The 24,850-nt window shown below is 24.0% G+C and overlaps 2 protein-coding genes across 5 annotated transcripts in view; one reads left to right on the forward strand and one right to left on the reverse strand.

Annotated features, from left to right (window-relative positions):
- The window catches only part of LOC129614642 (anaphase-promoting complex subunit cdh1-like), a 98,362-nt gene that overhangs the window by 38,148 nt on the left and 35,364 nt on the right, over positions 1 to 24,850 (forward strand). The window lies entirely within an intron of this gene.
- Positions 887 to 24,850, reverse strand: part of LOC129614625 (thiamine transporter 1) — a 66,696-nt gene continuing 42,732 nt past the window's right edge. For all 4 annotated transcript variants that reach the window (XM_055529346.1, XM_055529344.1, XM_055529347.1 and 1 more), the window contains 6 exons: positions 24,617 to 24,704; positions 13,386 to 13,599; positions 13,040 to 13,227; positions 9,526 to 9,657; positions 5,692 to 6,080; positions 887 to 1,175 (listed from right to left, as the gene is read on the reverse strand). In XM_055529346.1, the coding sequence (XP_055385321.1) occupies positions 914 to 1,175; positions 5,692 to 6,080; positions 9,526 to 9,657; positions 13,040 to 13,227; positions 13,386 to 13,599; positions 24,617 to 24,704 (1,273 nt within the window). In that variant the 3' untranslated portion in view covers positions 887 to 913. The remainder of the gene's footprint in view (positions 1,176 to 5,691; positions 6,081 to 9,525; positions 9,658 to 13,039; positions 13,228 to 13,385; positions 13,600 to 24,616; positions 24,705 to 24,850) is intronic.

Raw genomic sequence — 24,850 nt, forward strand, 5'->3', positions numbered from 1 at the left:
AGCATTAAATCTATGGTTAAATTCGATAGCTATAGTAAGATCAATTTAAGATATCAAAGTTAGATTATTTTGATGTCACATATCGGAAGATACACTTAGGTGAGGTATAGGCCCGTTGTGATAACGTCGAATTTTCATATCTTAAACCTCACTTGAATCATCCCGAGTCCTTTACAAACCAGTTTAAAATCCTTCAGATGTATATTCATCAGGTTTGTAATTCGCATAAAGAAATATAAACCAAGAAAATTCTGTTTCCCCCATGCTAAAGTAGGGCACAACCACAGAAGATGAAGCACAGAGTTAAAGATAAACCACTGTATGATTGATAAGAATACATTTACCGTTATTTTTTGCAAATCTCAAAGCCCAACAATTTATAATTGAAACAAAAACAATTTCTTATAGATAACGGCTAATAACAGTTAATTTCAACCGGCATTTTGTCTCATTTAAATTTATGTATGCTACTTCAAGATAGGGTAGAATCATTAAAAATATTGCTACTTCATATTTGTTTGCGGCATGGTGTCTCTAATCACAAGTTTTGCAATTTAAAATAAAAAACAAAATTTAATAATATTGTGAAAATAAATATTTAATTTTTTTAATTGATCAAATTCTTATTGTTCTAAATCCTATAAAAGAAAGAAAATTTTTTGAATTATTCTTACCAATCCTATGGTTTCTATTTCTATATTCTAAATTTCTAATAATTTACAATTCATTCTCTATATATTACAACAAGATTCATACTAATTTTTTGTACAATATTTGTTTTCTTTTTACAATTAATATCAATTATTTTACTTATTTATTTTCTATAGAAAACTAATAATATTATTAATTAATATAAATTCTAGAATATTGTCTTAAATATTAAAAATTAAGAATGAATTTTTCAAATTAACATTCATAAATTATTCGTTTGGTATGATGTTTTTTTTTCTCTTCTTAATCTTATTTCATCAAATCCTCCAATAATAATATATAAAATAGTTAAAATAATAAAATATATACCAAAAGACATAAATTGTCCTCGGCAATCTAAACTAAAACCTTTATCAGATATAACAATGAGTGTAAAAATTGATTGTATTGCAAGTGCCAATAATGTGTTGATACCGAAAATTAATCCAAAACTATCTTCAGCCAAATTTTTAGCAACTGTTGCACTGTAAATAAAAAAAAAAACAAAAAAAAAAATTTATTAAAAATAAAAAAAGAACTTTTTAAAAATTGTTGAATCGAAAAAATAATTTCACCAATATTATTTTTGAGGGTAGTTTTTAAGGGATGTTGCCATGTGTAAATAATCCTTTTAGTTTGCCTCTAAGCAAAAATACGATGTTTTCGGTTTATTTTTAATTTTTGAATGAATTTTATTATAAATGAAGGTTTTTCAAAGTTTGAAGAAGCGTGAAATGAAATTTGTTTTTCAAATAGAATTAGAGAATAATTTTTTTTTTCTGTGTTCGTAAAATAACAGTTGTCAGTGGTTCTTAATTCTGCGCGTATTTTCGATTGTTTTTTGTTTTATTCTACTTCGTTTCTGGAAGGAACTTAGGGCTGGTGCATGGTATCGTTAGATAACCATGAACCAAATTCTCCCATCATTGAGTTTTATTAGGTAGCAAACGAGCCTACCCTAGTATTTTGGAATTAATTTGATTTTAATCAAAATACAAAGTATAAGTTTAAAAGTAATTCTTATATGTTGTATGGTTACACATTTGGTGGTCTTGTATAAGTTTATTAATGTAATGGGAATAGATCAAATTAAGTACCTCAATACTTGATTATTAAAAATCCGTTCCATTTGTAAATGTTAAAATTTTTTTTGTTTTCATAGAAAGTGTCTCAATTATTCCAAATGAGGATCAAGAGAACAATTCAAAATTTAGCATTTAACAATATTTTTTAACCTTAATTTAAATTTTGCAAATTGAAGACTTAAGCATTTCTCATAAACATTTTTTTTGGAAACCTGTATATTTACAGTCTTAAAGTAAATTTGAAGAAGGCAAAAATAATAAAATTTTAGGCGCACTTTTTTTCTCGCCATTTCAAAAATTTCAATTAAAATTGTATTCCATATTAAAGTTAATTTGATTTCACGCAAGATTCTAATATTTGCCATACATTTGTTTACATGTGTATACATAAAAATTATTTAAATTTTTCATTTTTACTTAAAGCGCCTAAATGTATTCTGTAAATATCGTATAGATTTTTGTATATTTGCATGTATATATGCTGGTGTATTGTACAAATTCAAAAAGGATATGAGAATAATTTTTGATCGGTTTTCCATTCAAATGAATCCGAATGAATTAAATTTTATATTTCACTGTATAATTATTATATTTTCCATTGAAAAATAATTAGTTTTTGTTTTATTGGAAATTTTTTCTTTTTGGATTGGATCTGACATGTTGGATGTTGGCACTTCTTTTAATAACCTACAGAAATAACCAGGGGCATAATTGATATTTCAGGACCCATATAGTTTAGTGGAATTTTCGGGATAAAAGTAATTGTGTAGAACACTAAATATTCATCCAAATGGATTTTCAACTAATTTATCATTGGTATTTCGAAGAGTTATGCAGGTATAACTAAAATAGCTTCACAGCCTGTATTCATAAATATTTTGTACAAACTGCCAGAAGTTTTAATCGAATTTCTGAAGTCTAACTTCAATTTTATGCTTGTAATTGTAAACTATATGAAATGATCAATGGTAAGTTGGAATTGTTTTACTTCGACCTGTTTGTGAAGAATTAACATTTTCATTGCCCCGAATTAAGAGGCACATAATATTATACTTTGGATAAGATATGGGCTTGGTTTTCATTTATATTAAGCACATCAATTTGATATTCTTTACTAACCTTTGATCTTTTTACTAAAATTTTATATATTTTGAATCTCTTCAGTCTTCTTTTTACAAGCATTCTATTTGCCTGGGCCTATTCAATCTATAAGTAAATCCGGCACTGCTTAATACTGTCAATTTATATGTTATACATGTAGTATTAAATAAAAAGTGTTTACTACGTATCTGGTATACGTATCTGGTATACATACCAAATACATTGTTCTCTAAAAGTACTCATATTACAATTGATTGAAGTTGACAGGATTGATTAAATTTTATAATGTATTTTTGGTATTCAATATTAATTGAAATGGAATTTTAAATATTTTGTCTTGTTTATAGAAAGCATTTTAGCTTTTGTTGTTCATTTTGTTTATTTTTTTTTTGATATTATTGAATTTTTTTGGTTAAGATATCAACAATAATGATATGTGAAGTAGGTAGTTATAGAAAATTGTATGCCATTTTAGGATATAAAATCAAAAAATCAAAAAATCAAAAATTTTTTTTTCATTTCATTGTGTATTTTTGTTGTTAGATAATTTGACTATTATATTTTATGTATTTTCTGTTATATTGTTCTATTCATTTACAAAATCATTATTAATTATTTAAGGAAATGCCATGATTTTTTGTCTATGTAATTAAAAATATGAGTTTTGAAATTTAATTATAGGTTTTTTGTTAATTAATTATTTAAATAATAATTTTTTAAATGAATTGTGGGATAAAAATGATTCGAAATTGTCATAATTTTTGAATTATTTCAATTTGATAATTTTGATATAGATTTTAATTAAATTTCAATTTGTGGTAGAACTCGTAATATGTATCAAGAGCAGAATAAATTGTATTCGAATATGGCAATATGTGGGTAATGTGAGTAATGTGAGTAATTTGAGTATGACAAAATAATTATGAATAAAATATTTAATTAAAATAAACATGACAGATACTTAAATTATAAATTTATGGTTTCCTGTTTAAAATTAATAGGCCTTGCAAATTTTAGTCCCAAAATTTTCACTTTCAATTTAGAAAACTTCTAAAAGAGAAGGATAACTTAAAAACTTATTTTGTTTTTAACTGAATTCTCTAAAAAGTTTCGTTTTATTAATTTAAAGAATTGTATAAAACGATTAATTCCCCAATTAATTACAAGAAATTGCATCGTTTTCATCTTCTTCTTTCTGTCAATTGACCTATTATTCTTAGTTGACTAGGTTTTTCCAATTTCAAAAAAATTTTATTTTAAATAGGAGACATTACATGTATTAAATATATAATTTTATATATGTTTGTTGCATATAAACTGAATAAATAAAATTTATTTAAAATTATTTTCAATTTTAATATTCTATAAATTGTTTAAATTGAAAATAGAAAAGAAAAACATGGCACTATAAAGTAGTTTGTGATAATGTTAATAGGGAAATCTTTTCCTGAGAATGCTAACAGGGAAATCTCTTTTAGGGAATGTTAACAAGGAAATTTTAATCTCTAAATACTAACGTAAATTTTGTTAAGACGAAAACTTAGGTTTTTTGTCAGACAAGATTTTCTAGCAAGAATTTTTTAAATTAAAAGAAACAATATGTTATTTGAGGGGCTCAGAAGCGAAATGGTCAAACCATGACCTCATAAATTTTTGCGATAATATGTAGTATAGGCTACTTCTGCTCTGGAAATTAGGATAAAATTTTGGGTCCCTCAAATAACACATTTAAAAACAAAATTTGGGACCCAATTTTATATATATACTTTTCCAACAAAAACACAAAAATTTTGGGAATAAGAATTAGGCCACTATGCTTCTGGGCCCCTCATCATTAATTGTGTTTTAATAAATATGTTAGAAAACTGCTTCAAACAAAATTTGCAGTCTTAATTTAGGAAATTTTATATAATTTCAAAATTATTTTCTTGAAAAATTTGAGTTAGTCTTAAAACCAGATTTAATTCACACTTTTAACTTATAAAATCAAATTTTATTTCATTATAGTTTTAAAGGATTGCGAAATTTAAATATGGTAATTTCTAAAATTTGACTGAGTTTGGCAGCTTTATTTTATTGCCATACTTAATTAATTTTCAAAATATAACGTGAAATTTTAAATTAATTATAAATACTGGAACACCCTTTAAACTAAATAATTTAATTTTTTTTTTGAAAAAAGAATGGTTCCCTTTATGATAATTTTCCATTTACCATAAGAAATACACAAATATTTAACCAAAAAAAATTTATGTTATTTTAAGGTTGTCTTTTAATATAGTTACAAAATTTTTAATACGCAATGTGTACACATTGCATCCTTTTCATTTTTTAAGAGGTACATACTCGTACAGCTCATTATTTTTATGGTATATAAAATTTTATTATAATAAAGTGTTATTTTATTTTATTGTGGGCAACCCAAACAAAATCTATATATTGAAAATTTCTTTTAAGTATCCAATAAACCTTATAACTCGCATAAATTGTTTAAATATCCTTTTCATTTTTTTTTCAAATTCCCTTCTCATTTTAATTTCCTAATTTTTAAAAAATTATTTCATTTACATAAATGCTCATACATTGAATTTGAATACTGTAATTCATAACGCATATTCTCCTAAAAGGATCCTATACAAAACGGTTCCCTGTTATGTCCCATATTTCTTATTCTTAATAACACTCTCCCCCCCCCCTTTTTATATATTTAGTTTTATATGAAAAAGGTATAATGCATAACCATTATTATATATTTAACTTTTATGTATAATAATGGAAACCAAAAAAAACAAAAAAAAAACACACACAAACTTACCTTGCAATTGTTATCATAAAAAAGTATACAACACCAAAGAGCACGTACATCACGTACGCAACCCAAATACTGTTAGTTTTTGCAGCTAATATTAAAAAACCGCCTTCAAAAAGTGAACATAATGCCAATAACCATAGATCCCATTTTTGATAATGTTCACTATTAAAAATACCAGCAATAAATGTACCAACCGCACCTAATAATGTTAAAACAGCTTCCACGGCACCATTATATGAATATGTTGAATTTATATTATGACTTATAATGATTGTTATATTATTGTTATCAACAATATTATAACTATTATTATGACCATTATTATTATTAATGTTGGTTATTGAATTTGTATCAATAATATCCTTCCAAAGAAGTTGAACGTAGGAGGCGACCTTTTGTATATCCATATTATTTGTTGTTGTTTGTATGATGTACGGTTGAAAGAGATGAAAAAAAAAATTGTAATATTAAAGTTTGTATGTATGTATATGAAAATGATGAAAAATTAATCAAAAAATTCAAATATGGTAAATAAAATTGTACAGTGAGAAGGAGAAGGAGGCAAAAAACGTGAAACCAATAGAGAAATAAAGAAAATTTGAGAAAAACAAAAACAAATATCCAAAAATAAACCAGCAAACATAAAAAACAGTGTTAAAATTATCTTTAAGGGCTTATCATTTACCATACTTAGTTGAGTGTTGCAGTGCAATGAAAAAATAAAGTTCTCACATGCAAAAACTATATAAAGCAAAATTTTCAATTCTCTTCAAAACTCTTCATTTGACTTAAAAATTTTCTAAAATATGACATTAAAGTTTTTGTAAAATTTTTTAAGAAATATTGTCGAAATATGGTCGAAACAATGACCTATTAGCCTGTTAGCTCTGAATCTTATTCTACCATGTCGTAATTGGCCTTAAGGAGAGAGAAGAGGAGTAAATTTTGGAACCTGAAAATATATATCTTTTCACAACATAGATCAATAATAGATTGACAATACGAAATGTGATAAAGAATGCTCTCATATTAGTCAGTGCCCTATGCAGGGCTTGGGTATTAATATATAAAATTAATATTATAAGAAAATATTCTTTGAACTCGTTTAGATGGGCAACCTTAAACTTACATATCAACGAACTACTTCTATAACCAAATAACTACTCTTCTAATTTAATTTGAATCTTCTACAAGTTAACGTAAGAATTAACAATAGTAATCGAATAAATTTATTAAATTAATATGGTTTGTGTCCAAGATACTACGGTAAGAATTTTAACTGAATATTATTTTATTAATTTGTGACATGACAGAAAAATGATACTGTTATTTATATTACATTACAGTATTACGTTAACATTAACAATTTTTTAATCTGTTATATTATCATGAATAAAATTTTTAAATTTTCGACAATTTACTGTAACAAAGAGTTAAAATTGATTTGGGATTTGTTATACAAACATATTTTATTTTTTTGGTTTATAGTTTAATGTTTAAGGTTTGTAAAATGGTATAATATCAAAAAATAAAAAAAAAATTGTTAAAGGTCATTAAAGGTCTGACCAAGTTAGGTTATTAAAAATGAATATTAAATTTATTATAAAATTATTAATATGTTTTTCTGATCCTTTATATGTGTGTTTTATATTGTATAACAATAAACTAAAAGTTCATTTTTTTTTTGTGTTGAAAAACATCCTATTTATAAATTTAGATTTGAATATTTAAAATTTATTCTCAATATTAAAGCTCAATAGCATTTTAATTTTTATGAATTTTAACATGTCAAGGCTTTAATATTAAATTCTGTTATACATATATAAGTTTATATAATAACTGAGTTTATATTTTGTATATTTTGATTTTATTATTTTTTTTTTAATCAAAATTTATAATAGTTTTTAATAAAAGTCCACAATAGTTGAAAATTATGCATGAATTTTCAAATCTCTTAAAATATTTAATAATAAGGGTCAATAGCTTTCACAATACCAAATAGCAAACGACAAAATTTAATCTGCAAAACTCATAAAATTTTATGATTTTCCTATATTCTACTAAATTTCTTATAATGTAAGAATATTGGGTATAAAAATTTTTATTAAAGAAATTTTTGGAAAAATTTCTGAAAAATATTGGAAAATTATAAAAATTTTATTTAGATATTTTAATCTTAAAAAATTATTATTCATATTATTATAAATTTTTTAAATATGAAATATTTGTCTGCATAAATATTAGAGATTTGGTGCCATTAAAATCTATAGCACAAGAAGAAAAAAAAAATTTGATTTTTCTTTCATTCTTTGTTCTTGAATTCGAAATATGGTGTTTAATGTGATTTTTTTATTTGAATTATGAAAATTAAATTTGCTTAAGCAATATTTATTGTTATTACACATTATAGTTGCGAACTGCATTGCTCATACTGTATGAGAGGCATTGTGACCACATTAAATTTCACATATTAAATTTAATTTTCAAAACAAGCGTCTTTCATGGAATGTAAACGAAACGCAATGAGTGAACTAAATTTAGCTGTTGGGACCTAATCGTCCCGGTTTTGTGATGGATTTTCACTAGTACTCAGTTGCATTAAATTTTAAGGTTAAAGAAGGTAATTGGCGTATATTCTTGATTATTGCTTTAGCTTGTCGAGCATCAACCGGCGGAAGCAATTTACTACAATGAAATCGAGCTTTTTTCAGCTTATAAATAATTACTATTACTTAAAATTAGATCAAGCTTATAAGTGGCACGATTATATGAATTATATATATTACGTAGAAGATTATGTAGAGACCACATCAGATTTCTTTTTTCAAAGAATTTTATGTCTTTTTATAGAAGACTTAATATAAAAATTTTCTCTAAGTATGATAAAACCAACAATCACTGTTGAATTGTTTATACAAAATTGAATTATATAGAAAATGAAGTTCAATATCCTGAATTAAAAAAGGTCGAATAAAATTTAGATAAAATTACAAATTTAATAGATGAAGATTTAATTTTATTAGATTTTTTTGATTTGGAAAACAATTCCAGTTTAAAGTAAATTTTTCATACATAATTTTTAATTTAGAGCAGTTTGAATGAAATAATTTAATTTGTTTTTTTAAATAAAATGGAAATATCGAAAATGGGGATCTATAGAGGAATGAATATGAGGCCGTTTGTTCGGAATATAACCAGTAATGTTAAAAAATATTTAGTACGATATTAGATTTAAAAAATTTTTCCCACAACATTTCAAACAACAACAATATGCAATTAATTAAAAAAAAAAATATTGTATTTGATCCAACAGTCACAAGATTAATTGCATTTTCAAATAAATTTAAATTTTCAAATCAAATTTGAATTATTCTATTATTCTTGTAAAAATTCGAAGAGATATGAGACACTCATACAGAAATTTAATACCCATATATGGGCAATTTTATAATTGAACCTATTTTAATTCCAAACCTTTTTAATGAAATTTTGTATACCGTAGAAATCTAACTCAAATTAGTTTAAAAAACCCTACTTTGTTTTCTCTATTAATCTCTAACAATCTAAAATTTTTTATAAATTCGGTACATAAAATTTAATTATATAAAATTCACAATCTTCAAAAATAATCAAGAAACTTAAATTATATATACATATACATATATTATATCGTAAGTAATAATAATTTAATTTAGAACAAAAAAAAAAAAACACAAAAATTTATGACTAATATTTTATAATATTTTTAATAACCCTTTTCAGTTATTTTTCTCTTATATAATATGTTGATATGTATATATATATATATTATATAATACGAATATATATGACATATACCTGTAAATATCCACACATTGCTAAAGACCACCAAATGCTCCATTGTATAACAGTTCGATTTGTATAGGCTGTATAAGCATGTTGCCATAATAATTTTGTTGCCTTTTTCCATGAAAATTTTACGATCTCATTCTAAAAAAGAAAAAAAAAGAAAAAACAAACAAAATATTTAAGTATTTTTGGTATTTTTTTTTTTTTTTGTTTTATAAATAACACTTTCTTAATGCTGTCGTTATCCTAACAACACAAAACAAAAAAAAACAATATTAAAAACAGCAAAAAAGGATGAAAAACAAAAGTATAACAAGAAAAAATAGGACGTGATTATCGTTTTAACGACATTCCGCATTATAAAAGCGCAGAAAAAGTTTTCAAAAAAAAAAAAATTCTAGGCTCTGCTACTTTATTTTAAGAATTTAATAAGGATTCCCTTTCTTTCCCTTTTTTTTTTATAATACCCTCAAATTTGATTTTCTATAATATTTTTTTTTTTTTGTTCGATTAAAGTTTGGGTTCATTAAAATTAACAGGTTACTGTATAGAGTAGTTGGTTTAGAGGAATTTTTAAGAGTCTAGTAAATTTTGATCCTATTATGAAAAGGCATAACAAATAATAATGTTTTTTTATTGCATAAGGATATAAAAATCAATCAAATGAAAATTAAAAGGAGGGGAAGAGAAGGGTACAAAAAAAAGGAATTTTTTTTTTTTTAAATAAATTGGATAATTTACGAATATTTGATATTCTTATTCCAATAATAATAAAAAAAAAAAAAACAAAGAAAAAAAATTAATTGAATTTTTCTATATTCTTTATCCTTAAAAACAAAAAAAAAAAAAGAAAAATAAAAAATAAATCTTATATTTTTATTGCTTTTCATCATCCTCCAATATCTTGTGCTAATAATTTTCTCATACTCATACTAAACATACATTCATACATGTACATTTGAATTGGATTATTATTTTATGAAATAAGTAGTCTAGAAAATTCGAAAAAAAATTATAATTTAGATTATATGGAATCTAGGATTCATTTAAAAATTTGCTGACTATACTCAATATTATGAGTAATTCATTTCATACTAAACTTATGAATAAGAATATTCAATTAAATTTTAATTGCTTAATACAACATTATTTTAATTGTATTTGTGTAATATCATTACGTATATTGTATACAAAAGTGTTATACGGACAGAGTATACAAGTGTGTTACACGGAATTATATATAATTTTATTGCAATCATTATGTTTGAAATACAAATGGTTGGGTGTTTGAAACAAAGCTCAAACATTTTGTCTATTTATCATGCAGTAATTTGTTTGAAATGAAAAATGTGATTGAGAATTAGAATTGAGAATTTTTGATTTGCTATTTGATGACAACGATAGCCTTTATTTAAGTAATTTTACTACATTTTGCATAGTATATAAGAGTGTTACACGGAATCATACATAATTTTATTGCAATCATTATGTTTGAAATACAAATGGTTGGGTGTTTGAAACAAAGCTCAAACATTTTGTCTATTTATCATGCAGTAATTTGTTTGAAATGAAAAATGTGATTGAGAATTAGAATTGAGAATTTTTGAGTTGCTATTTGTTGACAATGACCATCGTTATTCAAGAAATTTTATTACATTTTGCATAGTATAAAAGAGTGTTACACGGAATCTTATATAATTTTGTCGTAATCATTATGTTTGAAATACGTGTAATCATTATGTTGGAAACACAAATGGTTGAGTGTTTGAAACTTGACTCAAATAATTCTACTTATCATGCAGAAATTTGTTTGAAATTACAACTAGAATTGAGAATTCAATTTCATTAATTTCTTGAAACATAAATTGTTTAATTAAAACTGAAAATCAGAAATTTTATCAAAAAATTGTTATTGTATTTTAAAACAATTTTAGTATGATATAGTTTTCTTACATGTATGAGTTTGAGTCGAGTTTGATTAATATTGCGTATCATACAAGTTATGGATTATATATCAATAAGAAAAGGACGCAGTGTAGGCAAGGAAAAGAATAAATTTAATTCGGTGATCTATGCAAAATATTATTTACCCGAGACAGAACTAGTCCGAATCTTTAAATTTTCATATAATAAGATTTGGAATTATTTTCCATTCTATTGCAATATAGAAAAAGTGAAAGATCTTAAATTCAAAGAAATCTATAATTTATGTTTTATTAACAAGCATATTTTCGCCTTCAAGCAATAAAAAAAAAAAGGATTTTTTTATGGGTCCTTTATAATAAAAAAAAAAAACAGAACAACAACTCTGTTTTCCATAATTTATATAAAAGAAAACAAAGAAAAAAAGGGAATATTATTATGAGAAAGAAAGGGATAATTAGAATGATTGTAGGAGATAAAAAATTATTTTCTTTTTTTTTTGGCAAAAATTTAAGTAACTTTGTTGTTTTAGGGCTTGCAAAAATAAATTTAAATGATTTTGATGAAATTCAATAAAAAGCAATGGAAACATATTTTAAATATCATGTGTGTATGTGTATGTAAGCACATAACAATGTATTTTAAATTATGAAGGCTTTTTAAATTATAGACGCCTATTGAATATTTATAAAATGCTAATAATTGTGGAATCTAAAGTATTGTTCGTTTACTTTTTAAGGATAAAATTTGGATCTTAAATTTTATATCCATCTTTCGGTTTAAAGATGAATATAGAATTGAAGGGCTAAGTTAATTATGCCTCACTAATAATAATATTATAATTCCAAAAATTTAAGAATTTGAACAACTTTATTTTATGTAATTATTTTTGAAATTCCATTTTCCATTAATGTGATGAATTTTTTACAGAACATATTACTCGTGTTTTTAGAGAGTTTGAAAATTGTTATACAAAAATTCAGTGAAATCCAGATTTTTAAATTTAATAGTTCATTTAATGTAATGATATACGAGTACAATAGAGTATAAACAAGTTTCATCCACAATGAATCAAACATGTTCGCTTATGTGGTTGTGTAATGTTCGATAAAGTATGTATAATTGTATGGATTAGTTGTTTTACGGGAAATTTATAAATATTTAATGTTATTCGCACAATTGTATTATTGTGAAGAAAAATATGATATAATTTTAATGTTATTAGATTATGATTACAAATTGTGTATACGTGTATATATGGAAGTATATGTCAAACATAATAGCGCGTATGGATATCTAGTGATATAGTGATAAAATTTTTAACAGTTTTGCTTCAAAAATTTTATTATACTCCCAATAAAATAAGCATAATGTCCATAATAAATCAATTATAAATCATTCATATAACAATAATATTTGTTAAAAATAACATATAACAATTTATATAACAATCATTGTCTTAAAATAATGCGAATCAATGTATTTAAATGGTGTTATACATAATGTCTACATTCAAACTGACATTTATCATCAAATCCTTTAATTTAAATATATCATTTATAAAGTAAAATTATTAAATTGTTATATAAATATAAATTACCTGTTTATTTTGTATAACTTCAGGTAAAATATTATTTTCTCCATTTTGTTTGTATACTGTTGTAGTACTACTATTCTCTATGTTATGAATGTTATTATCGTTGTCATTAATAATTTTATCTGAATAAAAATATATGCTAGTTTTGACTGCTGGCAGCATTAATGCCAAAAATAATGACATGATTTGACCTTAATTAATTAAAAGCATTCATTATTGTTATATACATATAAATATTGTGTATAAAAGTGTAATTGTATGTATGTTTGCAAAGGAAATAATATAAAAAAAGATGATAATGTTTTTTTGTATTAAAATAAAGTAGAAACAATGTAAAACAGAAACTTACTTCCAAATGTTATATAATTTAATTCACGTACATCCATTAAATTATATGATATTAAAATTTGTGCTAAAACACTTGCTAAAAATCTTCCAATTAAAAATGCTGCTCTTGTATGTCCAGTTACTTCTTGATATTTTTCTTGTTTTACTTTTGCATATATATATGTATAATATGCAACTTCAGCTGACATAAATGTACCATAACAAATTTGTATAATCTATATGTATATGAAATAAATAAATTGAATTGAGTATAATTAATTAATTAATATAGAAAAAAAGAATGAATATAATAAAATTTTGTTGATGGTTAATTGAGAATTTCTAAGTAAATATGTGAGAAAATCTGTTTCTTACTTGAAAGTTAATGGTAAGACAACTTATTACGAGAGCATTGATAAGCGAACATTAAAAGAGGTAGAGAAGAGACTTAGAAAATTGAAAGTACGGTTAAAAGTGGAATATAATCATTTGAATGTATGAAATGCATTAATTAAAATGTGTGAAAATATGCTGAAGAGAGTAAATGAGTAAAAAGAGAAAATAAGAATATTAAGAGTAGATGCCTTCCCTTTTGGACTTCTTGTGCCTTGTTGAACTTCTTATTATTAAAAAGAATGTTGCTCTCTTAATTAAGATCAGTCTGTCATTAAAGCGGTGACTCATGAGAGATACAATCATATACATAACTGTATTTACCTAATTTCAAAAATATATTGAGAACAAGTTTCTACGCGTAAAAATATTTGAATATTTAAAAATCGACTCTCAAATATTCTTTTTCTTGAATTTTTTGAAAACTATTCAAAAGTTATTCTATATTGGTGTTGGGAATTTTGCTCTTTAGAGTTTCTTAACAAACCCTTCATAGAGGACATTTTTGCTCCGGGTCTCCTCTTTTAAAGGATTAACCACATTTCTCTCTTTTAGACTAAGAGTATCTGAAGTGTTTAGTTGTTTCGAACCGTAATTTTTTCTAAATTTTTATTAATATTTTAATTTTATGAAGCAAAATGTCTATTAAAATTTAATATTCTTTAAGAATTTATCGTTAGACTTACAGCAAATATTTAAATAAAATTTTCTAATACGCCGCCCATTTGAGCATATAATTGTTATACAAAACTCAATTTATGAAAATAAATTCGAATCTTTTATATTATATAAAGTGTATAAGTTTTAAGGCAATATCGTATAATTTACAGCTGAATGGTCTAATAGATTCTAATAAAACATCTTATGTAAAAATATCTTTTAAGTACCTATCGTAATTTTAAGTGAACTGAAAAAGAACGTGAAAGTTACCAAAAAAACAAAAAAAATAATATGAAGCAAAATTTTTTTTTTAAATATTTTCATTGGAACCGACTGTGCCGCAATTGCTGTAGATTATGGTTCTTTAAAAAAGTTTTATTTAACAATAATGGGAATTAAAATTCGTGGTGCCGCGTATAGAAAAAAAAAATTTTCCTTTTTTTTTTTTTAAAAGCGATGATGTGGAATTTTATTTGATTATTTTTTTTTTTTGTGGTATTTTTTATTGTTATATAAAATATTAACCTTTGTTTGTATAACAATAAAGATAAAGTTGAGTCAAACCCATGGTTTTTAATGTGGCAGTTTTGCTTTCAACAAGTAAAAAATACTGCTTTTATAGGCAATCTAGCGTTGTACTACATTATTGATATGAATATATTTCAAAAATTGCATATGCTTAGGAGCAGAAATGTACTTAATCTTGGAAATAAACCAAAAAAAAATTGAAAGAAGTTTTCAAAGAATGCTCAAATTGAAGCGTTAATTGCTTAAGTTAAAAAAAATAGTTATATTTTTTAATGGTAAGGTATTTACCGTTAGTTTTACGGAAAGAAATTTGGAAAAGCTTATAGTTTCGAAAATATAAGAAAAAAATCGAATTTTACAAATTTCGAAAGGCGATAACTGAAAAGGGGTGGAGGTGTTTAAATTTTTTCTTCTAATGAAATAAATTAGTTACTAATGTGTATAAGCTGTCAAAGGTTTAGAAGAAAAACGATATCAAAAATTTGGAAAAAATGGGGTTTTAGGTAACGGTAAATTTTAACGGACATTTTGTTTTTTTTTTAAAGTTCAAGTATAGTATGCCGCAGTAAAATAATTGCAAAATTTGAAAAATGCTTATGATCTCGTTGGAACAAATAGTTGAAAAAGGCATTTTTAGGTGTTTTAGGGGCTATAACTTTTAGAGAGGAAGGGACATAGGTAAAAATTTTCTTTTTCGGAAATAAGTTTCTAGTAACGCATGAAATTTCAGATTGCTATCATCAAAGTTGTAAAAGTTTTGTAAACATGTCCACGGATGGACAGACAGAGTGAAACTAATAAGTACTTTTTCTCAATATTTTTTTTGGAAAAGTGCTGAAAAGAAGAAAGTTAAGAAAGAAAAAAAATAACAGCTAACATTACAATGAAACCAAAAATTTTAATCGTTATTAAATTACAAAGATAAACAGAGAAACGCAAACAATAGGCTCTTTATTTTTTATACTTTATTTGATTTCAGGATTTTTTTATTTTTAACAAGGATTATTATTATAATTTTAAGTCTATATGCTTTTAAATAACATTAATGATGACATTTGTGGGAGTATTTCGTTGTATCAATCAAAATTCATTAAATTTAAATTTAAATAAGCAGTGGGATTTTCAATATCCGTGGTTAAAATAAAAATTTTTTTAAGACAAAACCAGAAGAATTACAATATTTTTTATAGTAATATGATTTATAGTGCAAATAGTAATAGTATATAGCAGTGATTCTCAAACAGTGGATCACGACCACAAATGTGATCTAGGACAATATAAAAATAGCCACGCGATAATCCAGAAATGGAAATTTAACAAGTTTTTAGTTTGAATTATTCGATAGAGCAAAGAGTTTGTTAAGCAGTACTTACAGCCATTAAGACTTAAAATCTAATCTAAGTACAAAATGTAAATGTAGTAAGTACTATTATATTAAAAATTTTGAAAATCAAACAAGCGTTACAATACGAAATCGTTGCCCATTAATTTTTATGGTCGCGTAATCATGGATTTTAAGAAACATTGTTCTATAGTAAAAAAACGAGGCATTTTCATGAATTTGTGTCCCAAATATTGATTTCTTATTGTGAAAAACTGATTCACATTAGTGTTAGCTAATATAGTTTCGAAATGCTATAAAATTTCCCATAAAATAGAGGGAAATCTGATTTAATATGAGAGATTTTTGTATTGCGAATTATAAGAAAATTTTCAATATTTTGTTGAAAAATTGGCTGAAAGCTAAATTGTAAGAAAACGAAATTCAATTCTTTCCTAATATTCTCCTATTAAGGTACTAGTTTTTCCAAGTATCCTTTAAAATTTAATATAAAAATCCTGAAATTTAATTGATTCAATTGCAGCAAAAACCAAAATGAAACCATAAAAATAAAGCATTAAAATCCCATTAAAAACAAATTATATAAAATTTTTCAATATTAAATTGAAATTTCATAAACTCACAATTCTTTTTTATTATCATTTCATTAAAAGTTCTTAAATCTTAATGATCATTACATAAAATTTTAAAGTTGGACTAGTAAAATCTCACATCTAATAAAATAAATTTCGAAATTACTGATTTTTACATTCTAGAAAACTAAAAATATACGATTAACACGAAAAAGTTGTACTTTCTTCTTTCATTCTGTTAAATTCATCTTTTTGGCGCTTAAAGCATATCTCTACTACATCAACACTCATGTTAAATTTAACTGCAATAGAATTATTGTAAACACTCATTTGAATGAAATTGTGAACTGTTAATGAACTGCTCTTATAAGTTAAATGTTTTTAACGCTGATTTAGATTCACAATTTTTCTATTTTTCTAATTTCAAAATTTTAATTTTGATCTTGAAATGACATTGAGAATTTGTTTTCAATACGAATTTATTTTCTTAAATTTTACATTTGATATCCTTAAATTTTGAAAAATATCCTTGAACTCCTACGAATGCACACATATATATATACATTAATGTAAATTCATTAAAGTTTATTTTATAGATAATTTGGTTTAAATTTCATAAAATGAAAATCATTGCAATTTATTTGTTAATTTTTTTTTTCTTTATTAAGAATATTAAAAAGTAAACTGAGATCTGTTGAATGTACTAATTAAAAATAATAAATAAAAAAATAAAATTGCATTTACAAATAAAATGCAATTTAAAAAAAGGATTTTCTATTCAAATTTGTTTTTTATTATGGTAAAAAATATTTTATCCTTTTCAATTTACAATGGGAGAGTGGAAGAGAGACGATCTTTTTTTTATTTGTAAATATTTTGTTGATGAGAACATGGTTTATGTTATATGATTCCCGTTAAAAGAAATTATAAGAGAGTTCAAGGACGCCATTTTTAATTTTAATTGCAATTAAATGTACTTGAGTAAAATTTTAAGTAAAGAATTCTATATTTAATCATTTCATGTTCAATTTCATCTTGTTCAATTCTAATTTATTTTAGTCTTTAACTTTAGAACTAATGTTTGGAAAACAGTCAAATTTTGACTCAATGATATGGTCAGGCCAAGATTTTTGAGCTATGTAGTCTTGACTTGTAACCACAGAATAATTTTACATATGATTTAAAATTTATAGAATAACAAAATTATTTAATTACAATTAAATATCATAATCTTTTGTAAAATAAATACCGAATGCATGCACACAAATGTGTGTTTATATCCATTCCAAGTAAACTAAAGTTTCGAATAATTTAAAGCACGACAAGAATTTGACAAATCTGCTTCTGTATACAAACGAAATTATGAAAATAAGTTTTGTATATGAATATTTTTCAAAAAAAAAAAAAAAAATTACAATATTTTGCTAATTATGTTCTAGCATACTTCTTAATTAAAGAAAAATGTTCTTATTAGTTTGATTCTATTTACTCATCCGCTTACAAAACTGTTTCAAAACTCATGTCATTTAAACATCCGAAATCAGATTAAATTTGGGAAAGACTCAAAATATAATAGTCTAAAGATAACGTTAAATAATTTATTTTATTAAAACAAAAATTTTCTTTGTACCACCTCATGTCTCTCTAAGCAACCCGCGTTAAGATTTACGAAACCATCGCAATAACAAAAATTTTCATTAACAAACTTAAAGCCTGATTGTGTATCTCGCGTTTTTTATTCACTTTTTGTTCACTTTCAAATTAGAATTCTTAGTAGTTTCTAATTAATATTTCACATTTACAATAAAATTACTCATATTTTTCAATTGGAATTTTCCATTTTATCTCAAATTATCGACTGAATGTCTTACTTTCAAAAACAAAGTGAATTTTGTATGAATTCTAGAATAAAACCATCGATACGCAATACCAAGTAATTCTTCTCACTCGAAAATTACATTATACAATTATGTGATAGTTACTCACTTTCTTATCACTTTCCGAGTAAAATAACGAGATAGATGATCAGGTCTTCAAATTGTATGTTACTAATATTTGCCACTAGTTGCAAGCATTTATATAAAAATTCCAGTTTTGTTCTATTTCATTTAATAGTTCATTTAATGCAGTTAAGCGGTGTTTCACTTGAGTGCATCAATTGTGCAGCTAGGAGAATTTTTTTAATTTTCTTTTTGACATAGCTGTCTAATTTTTACAACAAAATGGGCGGCGAGGCAATTAACCTAGCTGTTTACTGTAGTAGAAATGCCTTTTTTAATGATATCAAATTAACATTCCTCCTATAAGTATGCAATATTATACTGTTAAAAGAGAAATATGCAATAAAGCATAATTTCTTATGATGTTGAAAGTTAAAAAGAGTTAATTTATCAAAAGAAGATGTGCTACTTTTGTAAACGATGTGTTTGTTTAATTATAGTTTTTTTTTTAATATGTGTATGTATGTATATGTGTGTAAATAATATTCACTTGAAATGCCACCGATTTAATAATGACAAAAGAGTTTTTCTCCTTTCCTCTTTCTTTTTTTTTGCAATATTAATTTAAAAACTTTTACTTAAAAAAAAATATAATTACCATTTTTTCTTTTAGGTTCAAAGTTAAAAGGATCACATTATAATTAAAAAAAAAAGAAAAAAAAAACAATTTGGGAGAGACTTAACTGAGACAAATTAAAAATGAAAAACAAAATTAAATTAACAATGTTCTTATAGAATGGGTGTGAATGTAAATTTTTTTTATTTATACACGTACATACTTGAGTAAATACAAATTGTATATTTGAGTATATGTTCATACGCTGAAAGTAATAGATAATCTCCTGGTCAAGGATCATTTCATTTCATTTTTTTCTGTTCATCCACATAACATTATGTACTTGTATGTTCAGAACATTCGTATGTGTATATAAGTTGTTATATAAGTCCTTGATGTTTTTTATATATATGTGAATATGTTGAATATTACACATATGCACATATACAAATAATTTTATGTGCTTATCAATGAATGTCATGTAAAATAAATAATTTATATCATGCTATATGAAATTATATTCTTAACATTCTATCATGATAGATCCAATGATAAAATACAAACGTGTGTATATGTGCATAATTATTTTGGATGAAATGCCATATGAGTATGTTTATGAATGACGTGTATATTAATGTTTGTATGTTATGATCATTATGAAGAATGACTTTATTTTCTTTGAGATAAATTTGAGACAATTAGTAAACTTTTAATGAAAACTTTTTAAATATTTTTCAGATACTTTTTTAAGTGATATCATTTGAAAATAAATTTTTTTTGTTTCGTGTAACTTAACACTATATCAAGAAAATTTAGTAGAAGAACGAATTAGTTACGTGAGAAAGAATTCTATTTTTGGAGTTTGGTTTGGGGGAGAGAGTGAAAAGTAAGACTGGGAGGAAGAATTTTCTCTTATTATTAATTTCACGTCTTTAAATTTCTGGTCTACAGAGTGTCTGAAAAGTTCTAGCACTTTTGAAAATACTAATTTTTCTCGTTATAATTCTGATTTTTTTTTTTCAATTTGGTTCCATTTTTTTGCATTCATCCGGCAATTTTATCCCAAGTAGTACCTGTTAACTATGTATTTATTTTTTGTTAGCCTAGATATGAATCGAGATAACAAGCGCATTACTATTATAGAATTACACAGGTTAGGTATAAAGACAGCTGAGTTTGTAAGGACGAGTGGTTACAAAAAAAATGACTGTCTATGATGCCATAAAACGTTACCAGGAGTTGAAAACGCGCATGGGCTGAAATTTGCATCGAACATTGCGCAACCATTGTCAATAATTTTCCAAAGTGCCTCTGTGCACGTATTACTGCAAATGGAGCTATAACTTTTGAGCATGTATTGCAAATTTTTTATTGAATATTGTTATTATTACTTTAATTAAAGTTTCTGACCAGTTAACAATGTTGATTTCTTAATTCATGTAGCAGTTCTAAGCTATATTAAAAATATTTAAAAAAAAGTACAGGAACTTTTCAGACACCCCGTGTATATTATATGGAATAGAATTCATAAATGTTTAAAGAACAAAAATTTTTATAATCCTAAAAATATGCAATTTTAAAATTTTGCTTTATATAATATTATTACTCCTGAAGTACACTATCGTATGTTTTACTTAATGTACTAAATATACATACTATTTCTACTGTCATGATTATAACTTGCACTACAAAATTCTTCTTTTCTATGAAATATGGCAGCAAATTTTATGGACTTGTTAGAATTCACATAATATACTCAAGTTTTTTTAAATAGAAATGAAATATAGAACGTTCCAGTTTTATAGAATACAAGAATAAAGTTGTAATTTATAAAATAGATTCTTTTAAAATTTGATATTACTGTCATAACATTATACTCTCTGCAATCAATCATGCAAAAATAATATTAATAAGAATCAACTAATTTGAATTTACTATATTATTATTTTATAGTCGGTGTTGCCGTTAATAATTCTTAACAAATTTTGTTTTATTCATGTAGAACTTGAACCCTTCCATAATAAGATTAACACTTATAAGTTTTTTTCTAAACTTATACATAATATATTTAGAGAATTATTAAAGTGTTTTAGTCCTTTTTTGTTAAAATTAGTGTAGCTATTTATGAAAAATATTGTTGTTGGATTAAGAAAATAGAGATTATTTTCCAAAAGGATAACAGAGTTTAAGGAACAAAACTTAGAGAACAAAAAAAAAAAGGGAAATTATAAAAAAATATTATGTTTTTTTTTTGGTTTTTTGTTTAGTATTTAATAAAATCCTTGAAAAAAACAAACACTTTGTGTGATTTAAAAGATTTTATGTATTGGGGGTTTTACTTATAAAGTACGTATAACATAAAGGATTCGAAAGTTATTTAATTTTCTTGTTGTTTTTTTGCTATAATAGCAGTTAGAATAGTTTTTTTTTCTTTCTGATTACAAATAATTGAATTAAGGAGACGCCAACTTTTACAAAACTTTTTACTCCATATTTTTTGTGTTTTCACTTTTCTTGTCAAACATTTCCTTTCTAATTTATTTTTTATTTAATTTTTTCTTGTTTTTTTTTGTTTTCGACTTATTTTTTTTTTGGAAAATAGTTTTTGACTGTATAAGAAAAACTTTGTCAAGTTTTCTTTTGTTAAGTTTATTAAATAAAATTCCTTTGAAAGAAAAATGATGTCAATCATTTTACTGAAAAAATTTTTCTTGGGAGAATGAGAGTGTTATATTGTTATCAAAAAGTAACTTAGGGAGAATGAGAGTGTTATATTGTTATCAAAAAATTTATAAAGTATAACTGAACGTGAAATGAATAAAATATTTAAATACTTAATTTTTTTTTTTTTGCTATAAGAATAATTTTAATATTTTGTAGAAAATTGCCACCCCTTAGAGTAAATTCCAAGATATTTAAAATTTAAAGCTGAGAATATTTATTAAGATATAGAATATGAACAGATTGGTGTACATTGAAACAGTTTTAATTCATAAAAAATTAATTCAAGTCAAAGCAAAGCCTTCATTTATTTGGTATACGCTCTTGAAAACTGAAAATTATTTTAAAACTCTGAAAAATTAAATTGATTTAGGATTTCCATATGGATTCTGTATGGAAAATTTTACATGCGAACATAAAACAATAACGGTAACCACAAAAGAAATGGTTTTTGGAGTATTAATTTTTTTTTTCATATAAAATTGGTAATTTTCGTTCCCATAACTTGGCAACAGTATCAGAAATTTCAATTAAAAATTGCTTGGAATCTTCAGATCTAGTAATATTTCGAAATAATAAAATTTCATCATTTTTTATATATTCGGATCAAAAATTACTTTCGTAACCGGGCAAAATTACTGTACTTATACAATTTCTTATTACAATTCCTTATTATTAACTAGGTAACAACAACACGAATTTTATTATATACGAAAAATATTTTAACCTTGAAATAATTTCAAATATTATACAAAATTATTTTGGGGTGCTAAAAATACATACATGTACATAATATAACAGTATCATAATACTAGCAATGATAACAATAAATGTTTGACATAAGTAAGATTTTTCATTATTATGCTAATAACTGTTGTGTATACATATAAATCATGTATGATTATTATGTTCATGTCATATTAAAAATAGTAGTTTTAGTTTAGTTGGAAAGAGTATGATATGAGTGCGTATGTTATACATTATATTTGCATTTATAAAAAAATGTAATACACAAAGAAGAGAAATTATTAATTACCTTATTAAGAAGTATATGAAAATATTATTTAAATATTTTTTTAATTAACTTAATATTAAGTATAATAATAATGAACGTGTAATTGAAAATGCTAATATAAGACATTTACATATTAAACGTTTCTGTTATACGGTTATATTAATATTGAGAGTGTGATTCAATATCGTAAATATTAAAAATACGAAACGCTATTCTTAATTATTGTGCACCTCCAAATTAAGTTTAAAATCACATTGTTTCAAATTAGTCACTTCTAATCTGTCATATCAAATTATTGTTCAAAGTAAATTTGTAAAATTTGTAGTATTTTTGGTATACAGCTGCTTCAAAATTACAATTCATAATACTAGTATGAGTATGTGTTATTGGTATGGGATACCAACAACTTTCCACTGTTATAGCACAAATATTTATGTTATTTACGGAGAACAGTACGAAAATAACTCATCTGAGATATTCGTTTTGTGAACTCTAGATATTTTGTGATATACAAAAACCAAATCCGAATCATTCTCTTATATTATAATTTTTCATTATTAATAATTTATTCATACACGTAATTATTATTTAATAAGTTTTTCTTAATATACAATTCGCATATTTAATATTCATATCAAGAATATGAAAAATTAACGCATAAATTATTAAGGAAATTTATAATATAAAAGTTATACACAGTGAAATTATTAAGTTTTAAGTGATTTTATAAGTTATAAGGTACGAGTATATACATTAAGAAAATTTCTAATAGAATGATAATTATTATAATGATTCTTTAGGTAATTATGAACTTAAGTTGGATATTTTTAAATATTTAAGATTTTGTTGAATTTCTTATCAATTAAATTATTGTTATACATTATTGTAGGATTTTTCGCGACTATAGATAAATTATTTATTATAACTTCAATTGGTATTTTAATAAAATTTTATATTTAACACACAATTACGTAGTAATAAGAAAGATTTAAGAACTTGCAAATTTAATTAGACCTTAAATGAGTTTCTTGAACAAACGTAAAGTATTTAAGTATAACACTTTTGTTTTTGTGGCATAAATTGTTTTGTTATAATCACCGCCGGCATAAATGTGTGTTATTTTAATAAATTGCATAAACAAGTCACTAATACAATGTTACTACCTCAAGAGGTGTTATACATAGCGTAGTGCATTATCGTAACTAAAAAGAATTGTAATAGAACTGTAACGGAATGATGTATATACTCTTAAATTTTTTAAGGCCGGACATTCAAAATTCACAATATTTAAAATTAACTCATAAAAATAACTAAATATATAAACAAATAATTGTATAACTATTATACAATTGTATAAAACAAAAATTGTATAAATAGTTATACATTTATACAAAATTTTATTCAATATTTTATTATACAAAATTATATGATGATATTTTTAATATGACTAAATAAAAAATTCATACCTGTAATCCTAACATATCGTATGTCCATAGTGAAAGAGCCCATAATACAATTCCAACACATGCTGACAACACTATAATTGGTTTATACCTGTGAATTATAGAAAAAAAATTGCATAAAAATTGGCGACTCAAAATGTTTTGGGCATTATTCAAAAACAACTTGTTTAACTTGTGTGTTTATGGCAGTGAAATTCAAATTTTAAGCAATTTATATTGTTAGAAAGCTTGTTAATT

Source organism: Condylostylus longicornis, unplaced genomic scaffold, assembly GCF_029603195.1.
Source record: "Condylostylus longicornis isolate FDR11 unplaced genomic scaffold, ASM2960319v2 ptg000114l, whole genome shotgun sequence".
Classification (NCBI taxonomy): Eukaryota; Metazoa; Arthropoda; class Insecta; order Diptera; family Dolichopodidae; genus Condylostylus; species Condylostylus longicornis.